Raw genomic sequence first — 20202 nt, 5'->3', positions numbered from 1 at the left:
CCCGACCCCACCAGCTTCCTCACCATGTTGGTTTCATGTTACCACCGCGGTCTGCCGAGTTCCTTCCTGTGCGCAGCTTCTGTAGAAGGGAAGGGCACAAAGGGAAGGGACGCTAGATCTGCTTACCGGGCAGGGGCAGCACGGCCCTGCCCAGGCACCGTGCTGCCCACGGGGCTGCCCTTGCCGACCACAGCTCCCGGAGCTCTCCCCACGCGGGAGGACGCCCCGCCCCAGCTGTGCCCCATACGGGCCTCGCACGGCGAAGCACCTGGGTCTCACCCCCACACACATCCCGCAAACACCAGGACGCGCCGGGCTCCCCCCTTCCCCTCCTCACAGGACCGCGCCTGGACACCCCCCCTCCCGGCACGGCGCTCGGTCCCCCACCTCACCCCGACTCTTCTCGGGGCCGCGCCTCTGTCCCCCCTCCCCGCGGGGCCGCGCCGGGCTCTCCCCCCTCCTCAATCGGACCGCACCGGGCTCTCCCCTCTCACATCTCCCCCCGCCTCCCCTCACGGGGCCGCGCCCGGTTCTCCCCTCACGGCAGCGCGCCCGGTTCTCGCTCCCTCCCCTCACGGCAACGCGCCCGGCTCAGCCCTCCGCCCCTCAGCCTGCCCCGGGCCCTCGCCCGCCGTGGCTCACCGGGGCCGGCCCTGCCTGCCCAGCCGGGGGCTGGCGACACCGAGCCCCCAGCGCCGCCGCTCCCTGCCGCCCGCTCCCTGCCGTTCGAATCAACAACAAGATGGCGGCGGCCGAGGGGGCGGAGCCTCGATGCTGGCCGTCATAGCAACCGCGCCGTCCAAAGCCCGCCCCGCCGCCTCTTGCGGCAACCCAAAGCCGAGCCCCGCCCATCGGGCGCGCTCCGGAAACGCTGATAGCTCAAAACCGCCGTCACTCAAGCGCAGAGCCGCTCCTCCCCTTTCCGTGCGCGGACTGCCTCCGGATGGCCGCGCACGTTAGGCACACGTGACGCCCTCCAGTACCCCGCCTCCCCGCGGGCTGCGCCTCCTCATTGGCTACCCGCGGGGGGGGCGCTCGCCCAATGGGCACGGGCCGCGGGCCCCGCTGGGCTGGGGCGGTCGTGTGAGGCGCGGCCTGGTGGGGATGCGGCTCCGCTCTCCCCGGGCCGGGGACCGCGGCTCGGAGACGGGTCTCACGCCTCAGCCCGGCGTATCCGCCTTCCCCCGGGGCCTTGGGCGAGTGTGGCGGCCCCGGCGGGGCGGCACGGCCCGGCACGGCCCGCTTGGTGCGGTGCATCTTGCAGGGTCGGTCAGCCGGGCTAAACCCAGCTTCCCCCCCCCGCGCTGCGGCCTGGCCTCAAACAGCTCCTCACGCTGGGCTGGCTCCCCGGAGCTGCGAGCAGAACGTGTTCACGCACAGACCCGGTGCAATAAAAGGTTTAAATCCTGAACGGGCACAGTTCCTGTGGGCTCAGGACAAGGGGGCCCCCAGGCAGAGTCACACAGGTGACCCCTCTTCACCGTGAAATTCCACGGCCGGCTCCTGCCATCCTCTTCCTCCTACTCCCCAAATTAGTCTCTTTCCTCTTATCCCGCCAGTGCTTCATTTCCTTGGGAGGCATCCAGTGGCGCGCTCCTTTGAAATTCAAATAACCGGTTTCCCACCTCGCTGGGCTGACTGACTCCTTCAAAGCGCTGCCGCCTGTTCGCCAGGCCCTGCTAACTCTCCTGCAGCATGTCACGCTTACCTGCGTGCGCGCTAATTCACTTTTCCACCCAATTAACAAACCCAGCCCCTCCACCGATCAGCTGCTCGTCCCACCCGCTTGCAGCCGGGAGTGCTCTGGCAAGGGAGAGCTTGAGGCGAACATGGGACACAGGGCAAAAGTTTCTCAGAATTACCCGCGATTGAGTTTTCTTGCCCCAGATCACCTCTCTGTGGAGGACTGCCCCAGCTGGGTTACATCCAGAGGCTACAGAAATGCTGCCGTGACCGGAGCAGACCCCACCAAAGCCCTTGGCACATTTTTTGTAGTGCCAACCCCAGCCCAGGGCTGGTGCTGCCTTAACTGCCATCCTGGTCCTGCATCATGCCACCCACATCCCTGACTGAAGACGGCGCTAACGACCGCCACAGCAGGACAGCCACCGGCGAGACTGCTCGGCCACAGCACTCCCTACAGCAATCACAGCAGCGGGTGCAATCTCTGCCACCATTTATTGGGTCTGTGCTGGCTGGGGCAGCTCAGGGGCTGGCTGCACCCCATGGGTGGCGAGTTCAGCCACAGAGGAGGGTTCCCCTCCTCCTCCCAGGTCCGAGGGCTGCACCAGTGCTGCTGGCACCTGGTGCTTTGCCCGGCACGGCCCACAGGGAGCTGTGGGTCGCGGGGAGCCCCTCACCGACTCAAACCGCTCAGATCCAGCGCCGTGCCCCAGTCACGCTGTTGAAGAGATAGTCCCTGCCGGTGCCTGAGATGGGAGACAGCGCTCAGCCGTTGCCCTGCGGGTGCTGCCCAGGCATCGCTGCCCAGCGCCTGTCTCTCCCATCCCCCGGACCCCTCTGCCTCGAGGGACGCAGTCCGAGGCTGCCGGGGCTTTGGCACAGGGCACTCACGTGGGTCCTGGGCACGGCCGTCGAACTGCTCCTGTGTGGAGGAGAGATAGGAGAGGGTGCGGCAGGCCCCAGGGCTCCCTCCCACGCCCCCGGCAGAGCACCCACCCTCCCACCAGCACACACTTACCAGGCTGCCGGCGTGGGGGTGGCCCCGCTCCTCCTCACCCCCGCTCTGCTCTGCCACGTCCCAGGAGCTGCAGAGGGAAGAGGGGGCAAGGGGGGGACACGCTGTTAGTGATGGGCCCCCAGCCTCCACCCTGAGGGATGCTGCCAGGAGCGGGTTGCCAGACAGGCTTTGCGCTGTCAGCTGCGCCCCATCGAGCCCGTCATCCACCTACCTGATCGTCCCTTGCCCAACCTGTGTGTCCCCTGGGCACTGAAGGGGATTGTGGCAGGGGCCGTGCTCCCCCAAGCACCACCACCTTTCTGTGATGCCCGAAAGCAGCAAGCTGGTCTGCCACCACATCCACTTCTTTCCCCACGTGCCGGCACGTATCATTCTTGTGCTCGGAGAATGCTGCGCAGGGGGAGCTGCAGCCCCGAAGTCCCTCCTGCTGCGAGGGCCACCTGCAGGGGCTGAGCCCGAGTCTCCTCCCTTGCATGGCCACTACAGCCCCAGTGCCACCAAGCACTGTGTCCTCAACCTCACCAATGAACTTGGATCCAGCCGTGCATCACCCCGGGGCAGTTATGCCACTGGAGGTGGCTGTCATCCTGCCTGCAGGCTTGCCTGCCTCCTCCTCGCCGTGCAGACGCCCGGCACAGGCTGGGCCGGCTCCAGTGCCTCATCAGGCTCTCCTCTCCACCGCCCATCACCCCTCATTCATCCTCCGAGGGGTGTGCAGCCTGCTCACCTCCTCCCAGGGAGCTTTCCCTGTCAAATCGGGGCTCCCCTGGTGAGGTGCAGCAGCCCCAGCCCCAGTGCCGGGACCCAGCCCTGCAGCGGGCAGCGGCGCCAGCACTGTGCCATCCCACCCTGCCCGCTGCAGAGTTTGTGCGCCAGCTCGGCCACCGACATGGCTGTCCCCCGGCCAAATTGCCATCTCTGCACCCATGGCTCTCATCAGTGCTGCACCCTTGCCCTGGGGCAGAGTCAGCTCGCCGCCACAGCAACCCACAGACCACAGCCAGACGCAGGGTACATTAAACACCTCCCACATGCTGCGTCTCCCCAGCTGCCTGTGAGGACACTATGGGAGCCTGTGCCAACATGCACGGCTGCCCCTCGCTGCTGATACAACCGCCCCAGCCGTGCAGCACTCACCTCTTGTCCAGGAGCAGCTTGCCAGAGTCTCGGTTGCTGTGGGAGAAGGCAGCCGTGAGCCCCTAGTCTTGCTTGCCGTGCCGTGCCGTGCCACGGGGTCAGGGCTCACCTGCACAGCAGGGTCCGGGCCATGCAGCCCAGGGCAGCCAGCAGCAGGGCACCGGAGACAGTCAGCACAGCCACGAACCAGGCCGGCGGGTGCCACACCGCCTCTGTCCTCACAACGACCAGTGGCTCCTTCAGCAGCGTCTGCGGAGGCGGTGGGGTGAGGGGGCATGCGACAGCCGGGGGGCCTGATGGACCCGGGAGCCCTGCCTGGCCAACAGGCTCTGCTTACCGTGCACAGGGTGGTGGTGCTGGGTGGCACTGGGGTGCTCCAGGGGGTGACATGCACCACCAGTGCCACCGTGGTGCTGCGGCGGGGGACACCGGGGCCTCCCCGTACCTCCACCAGCAGCACAAAAGTGCGGGGCTCGGCCAGGTGATTGGGGAGGTAGAAGAGGGTGTTTCCCTCCAGCTGAAAGCGCCCATCCTCGTTGCCTGGACAAGAGGGTCTGCTCAGTGCCAGGTCGCAGTGAGGGGCTGGGTTGTACTGTGGCTTGGCTGCTCCTCACCTCCAGTGATGGTGTATGACAGCATGGCACCGTTGGGGCTGCTCTGGCACGCCAGGCGGGTGACAGACTGGCGGCCGCCCGACCTGGCCATGATCCGCAGCTCCTGCACCTCAGGGGTGCACACTGGCGCCTGGTCCGGCACAGCCTGCCGGGAGCGGGGGGAGGAAGTATGGCATCCGCGGTGGTTGCACCCACCATGGTTCACCCGATGGGCTTGCACTCACACCTGCAGGTGCACGGTCACATCGCACAGGCGGCTCCGCCGCTTCGCTGGGTCCAGGTCGTTGTGGATGTCTGTCAGCTGCACGGTCAGCCTGTAGCTCTTGTGCTGCTCAGAGTCGAGGGGTCCTACCACACGGATCTCGCCTGCGGGGCGGTGCGAGCTGCTGGGCACCCGCGGGTGCCACAGGAGGTGGCAGGGGCTGGGGAAGGGGCTTGGCACTCACCGGTGCGCGTGTCGATGGAGAAAGGCTGTGCGGGTCTGGGGCCCCCCTCCAGGCTGTACTCGAGGCTGTCTGGTGGGTAGTCGCGGTCGGTGCCGGCCACACGCCCCACAACGCTGCCAAAAGCCGCCGTCTCTGGCACGGTGAAGGTGGCACCGTTGGGGCACACCGGTGTGAATTCGTTGACGGGCGTCACCATCACGAGCACGGGCACGCGGGCTGTGGGGCACACAGCGGCTCAGCCACGCTGGCACCAGCCTGCACTGGGCTGGGTATGCTCTCTGCTGGGCAGGCTGGGGGACACGGGGACAGTGGCACCACCCCTTGGGTGGGCATCTCTGGGACAGCAGGGAAGGAACATTTCCTCTGTGATCTGCTGGTTTTGGGGTCAGGAAGGGGCTTTTCCCACCTGCCCATTGACATCTCCCATTGCACCCCCCCCCAGGCACTCACTGCTCCGTGGGGGCTCCCCTCCTGCCGTCACAACGATGGTGGCCGTGAACTGGAAGCCCATGGCGGCCACGGCCTCCGAGTCATAGTCCAGGGTGGTGTTGACCTGCCGAGCCAGGGCAGGGGGGTCAGGCAGAGCCAAGATGTTACGCAAAGCTGGGGTATCCCGCAAAGCTGGGGTATCCCGCAAAGCTGGGATGCCAGGGGAGCAGGAAGGAGCAAGGGGGGGCACAGGCAGGCCTTGGGGACCAGAGGCCCCTGGGGAGCCCTGGCCCAGGACCCAGCATGATGGCACATGTCAGAGGGTCCCCACTGTCCCGCTGGACTCCCCCAGGTCCGGGCTTGCTGGTCGCCTGGGCGCTGCCCACAGCCCCGCTCACCTGCAGCCGTGACCCCTCCATGCGGAAGCGGGAGTGGGAGGCGGGGGGCCCCTCAAGGGCATAGTGCAGCCACCCCTCGGTGCTGGCAGAGTCAGTGCACCTCAGTGTCACCAGGGTGCTGCCAGGGGACACTGTCTCAGGCACCTGGGACCTGCGGTGGGGCAGCCAGCAGCTCAGCTCCTGTCCCCTGTGTCCTGGGCACAGCAGAGCATCGTCCACACCCCACTCCCCCCCCCAAACCATACACGGAGATGGCTGGGACGCAGCTCGGTGCCTGCCGGTCTGTCCCCTGCACGGTGACGTTGAGCATGGCGGTGGCATGGTCGGTGGGGTGCAGCGCATTGTAAGCCCGGACGAGGAGGAGTGCATGGCCCACCTCCAGCCGGCGGGTGCTGCGGATCTCACCCGTCACTGCGGGAGAAGGCACGGCCTCACACCAGGCATGGGGATGGGGACAGGGTGGCCGTGGGGACCCCCGCCATCCCGCTTACCCTCATCGATGGTGAAGAGTCTGGGTGCCACAGGAGCAAGAATGGCATAGTGGACGTTGTCACCGCTGGCATGAACCCGCGTGACCACCTCCAAGGGGCCGGTGCCCTCCGGCACCATCACGGCCCACTGCGGCTCACTGCAAGCAAGGCAGGCAGCGTGGCATGGCCTGCTGCCACCAGCACCCCCTGCCCGGCCCGGCCCCACTCACGGGAAGGTGACACGGGGACGGTGCGATGGCAGCACCTCCACCCTCACGGCCCCGCTGCAGTTGTGCCCATGGCGGTCCATCACCTCGATCTCCAGCCTGAAAATCTGCAGGGCAGCGCCAGGGTGGCTGTGGGACAGCCCTGAGTGGCACCGGGGACAGGGATGGGGACAGGGGTGGGGACAGAGACAGGGATAGGGATGAGGATAGTAATAGAGACAGGGACAGGAATAGGGACGGGATGGGGACAGGAACAGGGACAGAGACAGGAAAGGGAAGGGGGACAGGGATGAGAATGGGGGTTGGAGCAGGAACAGGGATGGGAAGAGGGGTGGAGATGGAGATGAGGATGAGCTGGAGACCGGAATGGGGACATGAATAGGGACAGCGATGAGGATTGGGACAGGACTCAACGTGCAGAAGGGGATGGAGCTTTGGACAAAGACAGGGCTGGAGCACTCCTGGGGCCGGGGGGAGACGGGAGCCCGATGGGAAGAGCAGGACGCAGAGAGCTGCAGGCAGTACCAGTGAGGGGCTAAGCCCAGGCACGCCGAGACGTGGCTGTGACAGCCTGAGGACGCTGGTGCCCACCTGAGTGTCATTGCTGGGGTCGAAGCCACCGGCAGGCGCCAGCACCAGGCCCCGGTGGGTGAGCGTGAGTGGTGTGTCATGGTTTCGGAGCCTGAACTGCAGAGAGATGGGTGGTGGGAGGAGGGTGGGAACCCCTGTCCCCCCGCTCCACACCCACGCTCCACGTTCCACTGTCCCCAAGGCTGCTCCTGCTTGCGGGGCTGTGGGTCCCCGGGGCAGCCGCCACTCACCGTCAGCCCACCAAGTGGCTGCGGCAGCACCGCATACAGGGGCGTCCGGGGTGCCACGTCCGCCAGCACCTGCACCACGTCTCCACCTGTGGCACAGCACGGCTGTTGGAGCCCAGTGCCGGCTGGCACCCGCAGCCCCCGCTGCCCTGCACCCCCTGGCTCCTACCCGCAGTGGCAAAGGGGGTGTCACAGCGCAGCGCCTGTTCTGCTGTCACCTGGACGAAGAGCCGCTCTTCTACCTCGTCCTCGCCGGGACAAGCGGCCCGCAGGTTCAGGGTGTACTGGTTCACCTGACGGGCATCGAGCTCCGCACCGGCACGTAGCGTCACCTGCCGCAGGGACGTGGCGCTTAGCAGGACGCCCATGGGTTCCTGCCCTGCTCCCTGTCCCCCAGCCACACCTCTGCCTGAAACGTGGCAGGGGCCACGGGGTCAGTGCTGATGGCGATGGGGTTGAAGGGGTGGCCGGGCTCGATGCCGTGCAGGGTGACATTGGGGCTGCTGCTCACGTTGCTGCAGGACACGGTCAGCTTGGCCACGCAGGTGCCCGGCACCGCATCCTCGCTCAGGACCACCACGCGTGGCAGGTCAGGCAGGGCTGGCGGGAGACCCCGGGGACCAGCCTTGCACCCAGTCAGTGCCACCGACGCTTGCCCAGCTGTGCTTAGGGAGCTCTGCTCCTGCACCCAGGCACCCACAAGGGCATGGTTCTCCCTGCTGGGTGCAGCGGGGCCCAGGGCCCCCTGCTCTTACCTGCCGCTCTGACGAAAGTCCCTGCAAAGAAGAGAGTGTCACCCCAGCCTGCCGGGTGTGTCCTGCCAATGCCCTGGGGAAGCCCCAGAGATGCCCCCGTGATGCCCCAGAGATGCCTCAGTGGTGCCTGGGTATGGCCCAGCGATGCCCTGAAGCCACCCTGGCAATGCCCTGAGGATGCCCCAGCGATGCCCGCTCCCTGCCCGAACCCAGCCAGGCAGCCGCCAGCCCCTCTGCCCATCCTGGGGTCAGCCTCGGGCACCTGGGGGCAACCGAGGGGAGCCTGTCCCCTGTCCCCCTCCTCTCGGTCCCCACCCAGGCTTTGGCAAAGCGTGCCCCTGACGCTGCAAGCCTGAAGTGCCTACCTGGGGCACTGAGGCTGAGGAGGAGGAGGAGGAGGAAGGTGAGGCGTCCGTGCATGCCCATGGCTCGTCGGCTGTTTGGGACAAGCTGGAGCGCGTTGCCAGGGGTGCTGGGCACCACCCCGGCCCAGCGTCACGCCGGCCACCCGCGGCTGCCCGCCCGGCCCCGGGGCAGGGCCGGGCCATGGGCCCGATACCCCCCCGGTTCCCGCACGTCCCCGCTCCCCGCCGCTCGCCATCCCCCGGCCGGCGCGGGGCGGGCGGGCAGCGATGCTCCGTGGGGTTTCGCTGCCGCGGCACGCTCGGGAACGGGGAAAATTAGCTGGGAGGTGATTTTTGGCCGTGTTCTCCTTCATTTGCAAGCCAGAGCCGCTTCTCCCGGAATTCCTATTAAGCGCTATTAGCTCTCAATTAATAGGCGGGGGCGGAGCGCGGCCCCTGCGGCCGGGGTCACCTTTCTCTCCTCCGACACTCCAACCTATTTTGGCAGCCCGGTGGCCGCGGGTGCCTCTGCCGGGGCCCTCTAACGGCGCCGACCTCCTTCCTGCCGGGGCTTCCCGGCCCCGGGACCCCCTCTTGCCCGCGGGGCCGGGGCGCTGCCGACCGGGGGCGGCGGGTCCTTCTCCTCCCCGCCCGGTGCCCCGGGGGTCCTGCCTCGCCCGGCGGGTGCCCGGTCCCGCGGTGCCCGGGCTGGTGCCCGGCGCGGGGCCCCGGGGCGGCGGGGCGGAGGCGGGGCGGGGCCCCGGGGCGGCGGTGCCGGTGCCGGTGCGGGCCGGGCTCACGTTACGGCGGCCCCATTGGCTGCGGCGGGGCGGGGCGGTGCCGCCCAGGCAGCGCCGGGAGGCGGCGGGGACGGCCGGGCGCCGCGCCGCGCTCCGCTGCTGCTCCGCCGCCACCGGCACCGGCGGGACCGGGACCGGGACCGGGGCCGGGCCGGGCCGGGCCGGGCATGCACAGCGCCCGCCCGGACGCCTGCCCGGGCCAGCTCGGCGCCGACCGGGTGAGTGCCGCCGCGGGCACCGGGAGGGGACGGGGCCACCCTGCCCGCGCCCCGCCGCCCCGCCCGGGCATTGCCGTGATGTCAGGGTGCTGCCAGTGACATCAGCGCCGTGACATCACGAGCGAGGCCAAGGCGGCGCGGGGGACGGTGGGCGTCCGGTGGGACGCGGGCGACCGGTGGGACGCGGATGGCGGTGGGGGGGCGCGGGTGGCCGCGGGACGCGGGTGGCCAGGGGCCACGGCGTCCGGCCGTCGGGGTGCCAGCGGCACCGCCACCCCCCAGCTGCCACCCTCCCGCCCACCCGGGCTGCCCCGAGGGGACCGGCGGTGACGGGGTGGCCCAGCCGGCTCCCCCGGGCCTGCCACACGTCCACCCTGCTCCCCGCAACCGGGTGCGCCGGCGTCCCCGGCCAGCACCGGGATGGGCAGCTCGGAGCGGTGGCACGTCGCCAGCAGGGCTGGCTGAGAGGGTCCCAGCCAGCGCGGAGGGGGACGGGGACCGGGACGGGGACCAGAATGGGGACAGGGACAGCTTGGCCAGCAGCTCCGTCGGGGCAGGCCGGAGGGGGCTGGTTTACCAGGATGGGGGAGCGATCCCTCCTGCTCGCTCAGCTTCCCGCGGCTCCGGCGCGGAAAGGAAAGCGGACGTAACACCCTGCTTTTGGGTTCAGACAATAGGAATTCAAGAGCGAGGAGCGGCCCGGCTGCGGGAGCCAGCCGCCCCTTCCAGCACCCGCCCGGCCATTGCTCCGTTCAGCCCCGGCCGCCCCGGCCCCCCACGCTCCACGGCACTTTGGGGGGGCCCTGGCCCCGGGCACAGGCCTGGCTGCACCCTGACGTCACCTGGGGTGTCCCCGGCTGGAGGGCACAGGGTGGGTGGGGTGGCCCTGCCAACGCATGGGGGAGCGCCCCACCCTAGCACCCGTGGGTGCCTTGGGACTGCAGCTGGCCCTGCGCCACCGAGCGGGGTCCTGCCAGTGGGGAGTCCCGGCTGGCCGTCCCACCGGGGCGGGGGGAATTGATGGGCCGGCGGGGGGACGGCAGGGCGCCCGGCTCCTACGTGCCGTGGCCCTGTGTCATTTCCCGCAGGCACGGCCGGGGCTGGGTGCCTGCTTGCTCACCCGACATGCCGCTGCACGCCGGCCGGCTCCGCGCAGGAGCCGCAGGAAAGCGGGGCCCGGGGCTGCAGGCAAGCCGGGACCTGCGCCCCGCTCCCCGCACCCTGCCGCACGCCCGGCTCTGCGAGCGAAACCCCCCCCCCCGAGCCGGGGCTGGGGGGCACAGGGTGCCAGGGGGGTGGGACGGGTGTTCGCGGTGCTGGCCAGGGCGAACGGGGACGACCACGCTGACCTGCCCTTTCCCCCCAGCGGTGCCGGCGGGAGGCAGGGGCGGCGCCGCGGACGCACATGCCCGGCACGCGGCAGGCGCCGCACCACCCCGGAGGGCCGCCGGGGCCGGCCCCCCGCCCCGCGTGCCCCCTGCGCCCCGGCTCGGCGGCGGACTCGGCCTGCAGCCTGGAGCCGGGGGCCGAGGAGGAGGAGGGTGGGGGCCCGGCCGCCCGCTCTCCCCCGGCCAGCGAGCGCAGCCTGGAGTTCGACTCGGGGTACTCGGAGGCGTCGGGGGGCACGTGGCGGGAGGAGGAGGCGCCCGTGCGGCGCCGGCACCCGCCGCCCTGCCAGCGGGCGCACCGGCTCTCCGCCGGCCCCGCCGCCCCGCCGCCCGCCCCCGCCCGCCGCGCCCGCCCCAAATCCACCTCGGACGCCTGCCTGGAGCAGTGGCGGGCGCTGGAGCCGGCCGACACGCGGGACTGGACCGTGGCACTGCTGTCACAGAGCCGGAACCGGCAGCCCCTGGTGCTGGGCGACAACTGCTTCGCTGACCTGGTGGAGAACTGGATGGACCTGCCTGAGGTGGGAGCCGAACCCCGGCACCGAACCACTGCCGAGCCCTCCCGCCGGCTGGCCAAGCCCCCCGCCTTCCTGCTCAGCCTTTCGGGCAACGTCCGCCGTAAGCTGGCCAACATGGCCCGGCCCCGGGGGGCTGAGGGTGCCCGGCCGGGGGGCCGTGAAGCCACCAAGCGTTTCTCCTGCCCGCTGGGACTGGGGGGGCAGCCCAAGGGCGCCTGCTTCCACCAGTCCCACAGCAACATCGCCCAGCTGGCCACGGACTTCCACCGCTTCACCGCCCTCATGAACAGCCGCAGCCGCCAGCCCATCATCTGCAACGACGTTATCGGCTACATTTAGCCCTGCCCGCCGCTGCCCGCACCCTCCTCCGCTGTAAATAAACCCTGGTTTTGTACGGTATAGGTGCAGCGACGTTTATCAAGGGAGGGGGCTGCCTGCACCCCGACTCCGGCTGGGCGGTTTTTGCAACAAGGGCCAATGCATTCTGCAGCTTTTATTGCATGGTGTGGGGGGGTGCCAGCCCCTCACTCAGGGTAGGGAGCAGAGAAGAGGGGGACGATTATCTTCGGCCTCAGCATCCTCTCCCTCACACACATACAGCAGCTCCAGCTCCCGCTGCCGTGGCTCCCCAGCAGCCTCCAGGTTCTCCGATAACCTGTAGCAGGGAAAGGGGGTTGTGGGGATGCTGGCTTGTCCCCCGAGGCTGGCCAGGTGCCTTGGGAGAAGCCTTAGGCCCCTCTGGGGCACCCGGCCAGGCTGGGGAGACACAGGGGCCGGCAGTGAGGGGCCGGGCAGGGGTCCCGCCATGGGAAGCGCTGCCGGCAGGATGTTTATCCAGCAGCTGGCTGGGAGCTGTGCTGCAGCTGGAGTGGCTCAGGATGGAGGGAGAGGGGTCTGGCAGCCCCCCCCAGGGCAGGATTGGGCCCTGGGGAGCTAGAGACCTACCTCTGTACCCGCTGCCAGGCCTGTGTCTCTTCATCCTCCTCCCTGTCATAGAGCAGAGTGTGGCCACGCAGGAGCATGGTCACGGTCCAGCCGTGCGTCCTCTGCAAGAGTTGGGTGTCAGGATCCAGCCCTGCACCCCCCCAGGGGGACCTGACTGGGTGCTGCCCGCACCGGGCTCACCTGCAGCCAGTCCAGCACATCCTGTACCGTCATCTCCTGCCCATCTGCGCTGACTGCCCGCATCTCCAGCCGGTCCCAGCAGCTCCATTCCCGCCCACCGTACTGCAAGAGGGAAGCGTGGGGTAGCAACTGGTCCTGGCTCCCCAAATCCCAGCTGCCCAGCCCCACGGGACGGGGACTGGCAGGGCACGAGGGCTGGGGTACAGCAGGACGGGAAGAGGGACCGGTCTGGGGGCAGGGGGATGAGGGCACCCCAGGAGTCCGGGGCACTGGGGAACACAGCCGTCTCCCTGGCACCGCAGCGGCCAGAGTTGGCGTGGGGCCGGCGCTGCCCCCAGCCCCGGGCCAGGAAGGGCGCACAAAGGGCCATTGAAGGGCTGTCCGGCCCCGCACAATCGCCTCTTCTCATGCCCGTGGCCCCCCCCCCGACCCCGGCTCTGGCCGGAGGGGGCCAGCGAGACTCCGACCTCGGGACCGAGCGCCGGATGCGGCCCCACGCCGTCTGGCACGGCCGGCCTGCCATCTGCCCTCGCCGCAGGCAGTGCCAGCCCCTGCCTTGTGCTGGCCCCGGCCCCGCTCGGGAAGGGGCGTTCGCACCTGGCTGCTCTCCCCTCCTGCCTTCTGCTGCCTTCTCACCTCCTGCCTTCTGCTGCCTGCACTTATCCCACCGGGGTGGAAAGCACTTAACCCCATCCTCACCGGGGCGGTGACCGCCCAGCGCGGAGGGCACGCCGCTGCTCGTCCCAGCGCCCCCGAAAGCGCAGCCTTGCCCCCCCAAGGTGGGCTCCCCCGGCCCCTGTGGGAGCGCAGGTCATGCCAAGCGGGCCTGGGACACACACGGTCCCACCACGGCCAAGTGGCCGGGCACGAAACGTCGTGCCGGGGCGTCCTCGCTGTGGGACGCGGAGGTGCCGGGTGCTGCTTCGAGGACGTGGCTGGCCCCAGCAGCATCCTCCACCCCAGGACGGTGCCAACACGAGGGGCACGGCGGCTGGGACGGCACAGGGCCGGGCAGCCCGTGGGGCGCAATGGGGGGCCGTGGGGCGGCCGGGGAACCCAAAGCGGTGCCGGAGCCGGTGCGAGGCGGTGGAGGAGCCTCCCTCCCTCTCTTCCTGCCCCCGGCCCTGGGCCCCCCGGGCCAATCTGGTTCCAATCGGCGCTTCCTGCCGCGCCGGAAGGGCTGCCTCGCACGCCATAAACCCCCAGACAAAGGGGCCTCTATCGCCCAGACGGTCCCAATCTGGGCCTGCCCCCGCCCCCGCTCTCCCTCCCCAGCAAAGCGGCTGCGGCCTGGCCCCCCGCTGCCGGGACCCCCAGCCCTGCTCCCCCCCGGGCGGCCCTTCCCGGCCTGGTGCCAGCTTCTCTCCCACTGCTCCAGCTGGTTTCCATAAGCCAGATGTGCGCGGCCGCCATGGCCTCCTGCCCCCCCCCCCCGGCCGCGGTGCTCGCCATGGGGCCCACTGTGGGGCGGTGGGGCTGCCTCAGCCCCCACGGGCACCCCAGAACATCTCGGTTGGGCCGAGCGGGATGGCGGCGGCGGCCCTGTGCCAGGGGGGCGGCCGCAGGAAGGAGCCGGTTCCTCGCTGCCCAACGATGCGCCTGCTCCGCCGCGGCACCCGGCTCCGTTTCCGGAGCCCCACGGCCAGGGCTGCCCCTCCTGCGTGGCCACCTCCTTGCTCGTGGGTCCCCCTGGCATTGCCCCAAGGCGGCTGCCACCGGGAGCTGGGTGGGACACCCCGAGACCCCTGGGGGTCCCCCACCTGCCCTGCCCCAGGGGAGTGGGTCCTACCCGGTAGGTGGGGGGTGGCAGGGGCTGGACGCGGAGCAGCAGGCAGTCGGACAGGCAGAGGTTGCTGTTGCGGTAGCAGCTGAGGTCCTGGCACCCCCACACCAGCTTGTAGACCTCCAGGCACACCAGCCCGGCCACGGCCGCCGTGGTGGTGATGATGGCGGGCACAATCCGCCCGGCAATCCGCTTGCTCTGAAGACAGGAGAGGTGTCACCAGCTGCCCCATGTGGGACGGGGACCTGTGACCCTGCGGGCTGCCCCCCTCACCGTCAGCCAGTCGGCGAGTGGGATGCCGTAGTTCTCCGCGCGCAGGTTGGACGCTGCCGTGATGAAGTCCACGTGGATGTTGTTGTCCTGCAGGGAAGAGCGCAGGGACATCAGCCTCTTGTGGGGACATCGACGTCCTGTGGGGACTAGCGACCACCAACCCCCAAGCTGAGCAGGGCCGCCTGCCCGGCCCCAGGTACCTTCTCGAAGTGGATGGGCTCCATCAGGGGCACTTGTGCCTCCTCACCCCCTACCAGCTCCTCTCTCCGCTGCACCAGGTCCTGGATGAGCTCTGCCAGCCGCCTGCAGTCTGGGGGCACAAAGACCACTGGGGTGGGACCCCTGCACCGTGGCACTACGGGGGGGCATGGCACAGTGCCCACCCTCTCGGTCCAGGTCCTCCCAGGTGCTGGGGCAGGGACGAGCAGCGCTGCAGCCCCACCACCACCAGGCTGGACCTGGGGACATGCCCTGGGGGACATGCCCTGGGGGACCCAGGGGCACAGGGAGCCTCACCCGCAGGCGCCTGTGCCTCCTCCTGCTCCTCCGCGAGGGAGATCTGGAGCCCCTCCTGGGGCACGAAGGGCGGCAGGACCACGCTGCGGAGGATGGTCTGGGCGGCCGCCCGGTCGCTGCACGGTGGCAACTTGTGCGCTTGGGCAAAGAGGTGGGCAGCGGCCAGGATGTAGTCCAAGTGGGCGTCCTGTGGGAGCAGAGGGTCCAGGCAGCCAGGGTGGTCCACGAGCCCACATGGCCAAAGGCTGCCCAATTTGCCCCAATGTGGAGACGGAGGTGCCTCTCTTCCTCCTGCAGCAGAGCACGCGTGGGCTGTCCCCAGCAGTGCCCCGGCCAACTAGGGGATGGGGACAGACCAAGCCCAAGACCTGGCAGCCCCGGACAGGCGGTAGCAGATAGAGCACGACTATGGTCCGGCATCTACGGTACCCCTGGCACAGACTCAGCTCTCCCCCCACGCACACTGTCCCCACTGGGGGGCCCCACAACTCTCCCCTGCACTCACGTTGTCAGGGTTGAACGTCAGTGGATGGGGACAGCTCCTGTCCCCTGCCCAGAAGGGGACACCCGGGCTGGTTTCCTGGCACAGAGGGAAAGCAGAGTCAGGCCTGGGGACACCATCCCCATGACCGCGGTGACGGAGCCGGCAGAGGGGAAAGGGGTGGCTGGCAGAGGGGAGAGGGCACGAGGGGGTGCCAGCCCCGTGGGTGCCGTGCTCACGTGCTCCGGGGGGAAGGTGTGCAGCAGCTGGGCGATGGCATCATGGTAGCGGCTCTGCCAGTGCTGGCGGGCCCAGCGCACGCAGTCCTGCCAGTCCCGTGGCCGCTCCCACAGGCTGCCCCGCACTTGCTCCAGGACCTCCAGGGCCTTCCCCGCTGGCAGCTGCTCCAGGAAAGCTGGGTCTCTGCAAAACCAGGCGCCGCTGCTGCTGGCCCAGGAGCAATCCCGTGGGACACCCTGGGCGGGATGAGTGGTCTGTCCCCCTCTCCCCAACCCCAGCAGCAGCAGGCAGCGCCCCGGCGGGGCCGGCAGCCCCTCTCCTAGTGCCACTCCCCTAAGCCCACTCACTCCATGAACCGGTTGACATGCTCCGCGGGCAGCTGGAAGAGCCCCTCAAACTCATCACGGGCCCACTGTGGAGGGGGAGCAGGGGTTGAGCACTGGGACCCCCATCCTGTGGCCCCCAGGACCCCCAGCCCAAGCCCAGGAGAGGGCGAGGCTGTGCTGGGGCTGGCAGCAGAGCTCAGGCTCCCAGCAGGAAGCAGCTGGGGCCGCATCCTGCCCGTGGCCCGCTGCCAGGCCACGGCCGGAGGGGGAAATGGGAAAGGAAGACAAAGGTCCCAGTACCTCCTTGCCGGGTGCTGGGGCTGGTGTGGCACAGCCTACCTGCAGCGTGTGCTGGATGGTGCGGGGGAAGAACCGCAGGGTGCAGAGGGGGAAGGTGCTGTCCCCAGGGGCGCCAGCCGGCCCCAGCGGCTTGGTCAGGGGGGGCACCATGGCCAGCACGTTCCCCCGGGGCCCCTCCGTGCCCGAGTCCAGCAACGGTGTGAGGCAGCGCCGGCAGCGGCTCTCCAAGTAGGCACCTGTGGAGAGCCAGAGGTGCTGGGGAGCTGGGGGAGCACGTCCCGGGGCTCAGCCCCTTTCCCCTCCCTGGCACTCACGGGCCTCCAGCGTGTCCAGGGCGCTGACGACACCATCCAGGCACCGGAAGAAGTCGTCCCCGTAGAGTGGCTCGGTGGCAGGTCCCACCTGGTTCTGGTGAGCCACCACCCTGACGCTGGGGTTCATGCGCCGCACGGCTGCCGCGGCCACCACCGACTTCGGCTTCTGCCAGGACAGAGAGGGGTGGGCGGCTCTCCCCCACCCCACGGCCCCGGGGAGCCCCCCGGGACAGCCAAGGTGCCCTTTAGGGGGAGCTCGGCCCCTGCCTCGCAGCACCTCACCGATATATCCGCCGAGCGGTAGAGGAGCTGCCTGTGGAGGTTGGAAAGGGCGACGGTGTCCATGTCGGTGACAATGAGGTCCCCGCCTGGCCCCGCTGCCAGCCCCATCATGGCAAAGTTTTTCAGCAGCTCACAGCCGATGGCACCGGCTCCCACCTGCCGGGGCAGAGCCGCTGCAGCTCCCCGCATGCTGGCCGGCTGCTCCGCAGCCTCTCCTGGCACCGCAGCGCCCGCCCCAGCTCACCACCAAGTACTTCTGGTGGCCCAGCTGCTCCTGGAAGGTGGCCCCGAAGACAGCAATCTGCCCATCGTAGCGAGAGCCCGTCTGCCGGGACGGAGGAGCCACGTCAGCGCGGGTGGTTGCGGCACCCCCAGTGCCCAGGACGGGCTCGGCGCGTGCTCTCACCGGGGCGCAGTCCTCCTCCGTCAGCCGCGTGGCCCCCTCCAGTGCCAAGCACTCCAGGGCGTCAAAGTACAACCACTGGTCCAGGGGCAGGAACTTCCTGGTGATGGCCTGGGGTGAACAGAGCTCCGTCAGCTCCATGTCCAGCGAGGTCCCCCTGTATCCCACCCCAGTCCTGCTGCCCAGCCCTGCACCTGGTCGCCAAGTGCTACCGGACAGTCATGAGGAGCATGACCAGCGGGATCCCAGGGCCCAGGACCCTCGCCCCACTCACCTTCAGCACCTCCTGGGCTGCCAGGGCCCCGACGATGGCGGCCACGGGGCACAGGTCCCCCGCGCTCACGCTGGCGAAGGCTCGCACGATGTCCTCGTCCAGGGGACCCTGCTGTGCGCCCAGGCTCCGCGCCAGCTCCAGCACTCGCTCGGCATCCGCCTGCAAGCAGAGGGGGCGAGGGCAGCCCTGGGCAGGGTGACGGCGGGGCAGGCAGAGGCAGGATGGGGACTCACCAGCACCCTGGGCCGGGGCAGGCGACCCTGTTCCCCACGGAAAGCGTGCAGGGCCTGGAAGGCAGCGTGCAGGCTGTGGCTTCGCGGCAGCTCCTCGTGACTCGCCACCCGGATCTTGGGCTCTGCCAGCGCTCGGCGCAGGGGCTCCTGCTGGCACAGTGCCAGGGCTTGGGCGAGCACCTCCCCGGGGCCAGGGAACAGCACGGCATGGAACAGCGCTGCCCCAGCCCGGGCGGCAGCACCGCAGGGCCGAGGGCGGACTTACGTAGGAGTGCACCTGGGGCAGCCGCAGCTGCGAAACCAGGCCGCCACGGCGGTAGGGCGAGAAGGAGCTGGTGTCGCCGATCTCCAGCCTGAAAGCATCTGGGGACGAGAGGGGGACGGACATCACGGTCACCACTAAGGACCCGGTGAGTTCTCCAAACCTGGGTTGGGGCAGCTGGGAACCCCTGGGCGGCTCACCCAACACGCGCACAGGGACAGGCTCCCGGCTGTTCAGCTCCGTCATCCCCTCCACGCCAGAAAATGTCACCAGGTCACCGTCGCAGAAGAGGTGGCCATGGCTGTCCTCTGCCCCCACACACGTCACCACGCCTGGGTTGCCCTGAGGAGGGGAAGGAATGTGAGGGTGGGAGACCAGAACCCGGTGGCATAAAGGCACTGGAGGAGGCAGCAGTGTTTGGGGGGAGCCATCTGAGGCTACCCTGCTACCTGGGAGATGTGCTGCACGGCAGCGCACACCAGGTCCCCTTCTGCCGGGTCGTCAACGACGAAGTGCTCCCCAAAGTCACAAAACAGCTGCCTGGAGAGAATCGATGGGGTCTGCCTCACCAAGCTGCCCGAGCACTGGCAGGTCCTGCCCGGGCCAAGCAGCCCCACCAGCAGGACAGGGATGTGGCCTGCAGAGCAGGGCTGGGGGCTCTAGGGACAAGGTGACCCGGAGCCAGTGGCAGGACCCTGTGGCAGAGACCCCTTACCCCGCCAGTCCCTTGGCGTCAGCCACGATGAAGCAGATGCCCTGGGCATGGCAGAAGTCCCCGACGCGGAGCTGCTCCTCCAGCGAGGATTCAGTCAGCACCACCACCTGTACCGGGGCTGTCAGCGGGCACCACCGTCCCGAGTGGGCCCAGGGCACGGGGGCACTGTCTCACCTGGAAGGAGGCGAGGAAGTCCTCTGACAGCTCCCCGATGTGAACTGCCACCGTCACGCGGGGGTTCAGCTTGGTCAGGGCTCGCCTGGATGCCTCGGCACGGTTCCGGCCTACATCACTCTCCTCCAGGAGGAACTGCAGGGTGGGGACATGGCGGGGCACTCCATGGGTTTGGGGTGCTGCTCGCCACAGCGGGGTGCTCCACGGTGACCTGTCTGCACTGGTGGGGGGACCTCTGCTGAGGACCACCATACCTGTGACATGGGACACCCCGTGGGCCCTACCTGTGACGATGAGGGGCACCCTGGGCCATACCCATCACAGGAACCTCCCATTCCACACTCTTTAGCAGGACCCCCAACGTATGCCTCTTACTGGGAGCCCCCCACCCTGTACCCATACCTGCAACAGGGATCTCCCAGCTGCACCCAAACCATTGCTGTGACCTCCACCTACACCCGTACCTGGTACCGGACCCCCACCTGTTCCCGTACCCATTCCCGGGACCCCTGCCTGTACCCATACGTACTATGGGGACCCCCACCCATACCTGTACCCGCTACCGGGAACCCCATCTGTTCCCGTACCCATTCCCGGGACCCCTGCCTGTACCCATACGTACTATGGGGACCCCCACCCATACCTGTACCCGCTACCGGGAACCCCATCTGTTCCCGTACCCATTCCCGGGACCCCTGCCCATACCTCTGCCCGTTACCGGGACCACCACCCACGCCCGTACCCATTACCGGGATCCCTGTCTGTACCTATTACCAGGATCCCCACCCATATCTGCACCCGCTGCCGGCATCCCCGCTCGTACCCGTTACCGACACCCTCCCCGGTACCCGTACCCGTTCCGGGCCCCCCCGCCCGGCCCCTCCGGTACCTGGTGGGCGCGGTCGGCGATGCAGGCGGCGCCTCGGTCGTGCAGGACGACGCGCCCGGTCCCCGCCAGCACCAGCGCCGCCGCCACCTGCGCTCCCGTCCCGCGCAGCCCCGACACCAGCACCGCGGCCCCGGCCAGCCGCCGCGAACCGCCGCCCAGCACGTACCTGCGGGGGCAGGGGCCGTCAGCGGGGCCCGGGGGTCCGCCCCGCCCCGCCCCGCCCGGTCCGGGTCCGGGTCCCGGTCGCCGCACGCACAGCTGCCGGGAGTACAGCCCCTCCTCGCCGCTGTCCGCCATGACGGCCCCGCCCACTGACCAGGCCCCGCCCCCATCCCCGCCTCTGGGAAGG

The 20202-nt window shown here is 69.6% G+C and overlaps 4 protein-coding genes across 9 annotated transcripts in view; 1 reads left to right on the top strand and 3 right to left on the bottom strand.

Annotated features, from left to right (window-relative positions):
- IP6K1 (inositol hexakisphosphate kinase 1) overlaps positions 1–779 on the bottom strand; it is a 39143-nt gene extending 38364 nt beyond the window's left edge. For 4 of the 6 annotated variants that reach the window (XM_069769658.1, XM_069769657.1, XM_069769663.1 and 1 more), the window contains exons 1-2: positions 643–779; positions 24–79 (exon numbers count right to left, since the gene is read on the bottom strand). The gene's annotated coding sequence lies outside the window, so the exon portion shown is untranslated. The remainder of the gene's footprint in view (positions 1–23; positions 80–642) is intronic. The other 2 variants (XM_069769659.1, XM_069769662.1) reach the window with 2 other exon arrangements.
- A 1382-nt stretch (positions 780–2161) lies between these two features.
- CDHR4 (cadherin related family member 4) lies at positions 2162–9053 on the bottom strand. Its single transcript, XM_069769656.1, has 20 exons — positions 8361–9053; positions 7996–8016; positions 7644–7840; positions 7410–7572; positions 7244–7329; positions 7014–7109; positions 6426–6529; positions 6217–6353; positions 5971–6136; positions 5726–5876; positions 5349–5451; positions 4899–5114; positions 4679–4818; positions 4453–4597; positions 4176–4378; positions 3948–4087; positions 3839–3874; positions 2702–2768; positions 2575–2605; positions 2162–2429 (listed from the first exon to the last, which is right to left on the bottom strand). Exons 1-20 carry the CDS (start codon positions 8419–8421, stop codon positions 2374–2376), a joined length of 2319 nt encoding a protein of 772 aa, XP_069625757.1. The 5' UTR covers positions 8422–9053; the 3' UTR covers positions 2162–2373.
- A 120-nt stretch (positions 9054–9173) lies between these two features.
- Positions 9174–11662, top strand: INKA1 (inka box actin regulator 1). The gene is made up of 2 exons (XM_069769655.1): positions 9174–9357; positions 10724–11662. The coding sequence occupies exons 1-2, from the start codon at positions 9307–9309 to the stop codon at positions 11600–11602; spliced, it is 930 nt and encodes a 309-aa protein (XP_069625756.1). The 5' UTR covers positions 9174–9306; the 3' UTR covers positions 11603–11662.
- Positions 11663–11741: 79 nt separating this feature from the next.
- Positions 11742–20181, bottom strand: UBA7 (ubiquitin like modifier activating enzyme 7). Its single transcript, XM_069769654.1, has 24 exons — positions 20110–20181; positions 19854–20019; positions 18965–19099; positions 18791–18897; positions 18525–18615; positions 18276–18417; positions 18079–18176; positions 17814–17960; positions 17581–17739; positions 17310–17417; positions 17148–17228; positions 16904–17059; positions 16622–16787; positions 16347–16543; positions 16029–16093; positions 15681–15864; positions 15466–15540; positions 14961–15147; positions 14645–14754; positions 14445–14531; positions 14178–14369; positions 12389–12490; positions 12209–12309; positions 11742–11918 (listed from the first exon to the last, which is right to left on the bottom strand). Exons 1-24 carry the CDS (start codon positions 20148–20150, stop codon positions 11792–11794), a joined length of 3024 nt encoding a protein of 1007 aa, XP_069625755.1. The 5' UTR covers positions 20151–20181; the 3' UTR covers positions 11742–11791.
- Positions 20182–20202: the final 21 nt, after the last annotated feature.

Source organism: Haliaeetus albicilla, chromosome 24 (genome assembly GCF_947461875.1).
Source record: "Haliaeetus albicilla chromosome 24, bHalAlb1.1, whole genome shotgun sequence".
NCBI lineage: Eukaryota > Metazoa > Chordata > Aves > Accipitriformes > Accipitridae > Haliaeetus > Haliaeetus albicilla.
This window is presented reverse-complemented; position numbering and strand designations above follow the sequence as displayed.

What these genes read in the sequence shown, in the direction of transcription:
- CDHR4 (XM_069769656.1), bottom strand. Translation starts at nt 8,421, where the DNA reads ATGGGCATGCACGGACGCCTCACCTTCCTCCTCCTCCTCCTCCTCAGC. An exon ending in ACTCTTCACCATCGATGAGG is followed by an intron (nt 6,137 to 6,216) that starts GTAAGCGGGATG and finishes CTTCTCCCGCAG; the next exon opens with TGACGGGTGAGATCCGCAGC. An exon ending in GTCATACACCATCACTGGAG is followed by an intron (nt 4,379 to 4,452) that starts GTGAGGAGCAGC and finishes CCTCTTGTCCAG; the next exon opens with GCAACGAGGATGGGCGCTTT.
- INKA1 (XM_069769655.1), top strand. Translation starts at nt 9,307, where the DNA reads ATGCACAGCGCCCGCCCGGACGCCTGCCCGGGCCAGCTCGGCGCCGAC. An exon ending in GCCAGCTCGGCGCCGACCGG is followed by an intron (nt 9,358 to 10,723) that starts GTGAGTGCCGCC and finishes CTTTCCCCCCAG; the next exon opens with CGGTGCCGGCGGGAGGCAGG.
- UBA7 (XM_069769654.1), bottom strand. Translation starts at nt 20,150, where the DNA reads ATGGCGGACAGCGGCGAGGAGGGGCTGTACTCCCGGCAGCT. An exon ending in CCGTGCAGCACATCTCCCAG is followed by an intron (nt 18,418 to 18,524) that starts GTAGCAGGGTAG and finishes TCCCCTCCTCAG; the next exon opens with GGCAACCCAGGCGTGGTGAC. An exon ending in CGGAGGAGGACTGCGCCCCG is followed by an intron (nt 17,229 to 17,309) that starts GTGAGAGCACGC and finishes CCGTCCCGGCAG; the next exon opens with ACGGGCTCTCGCTACGATGG.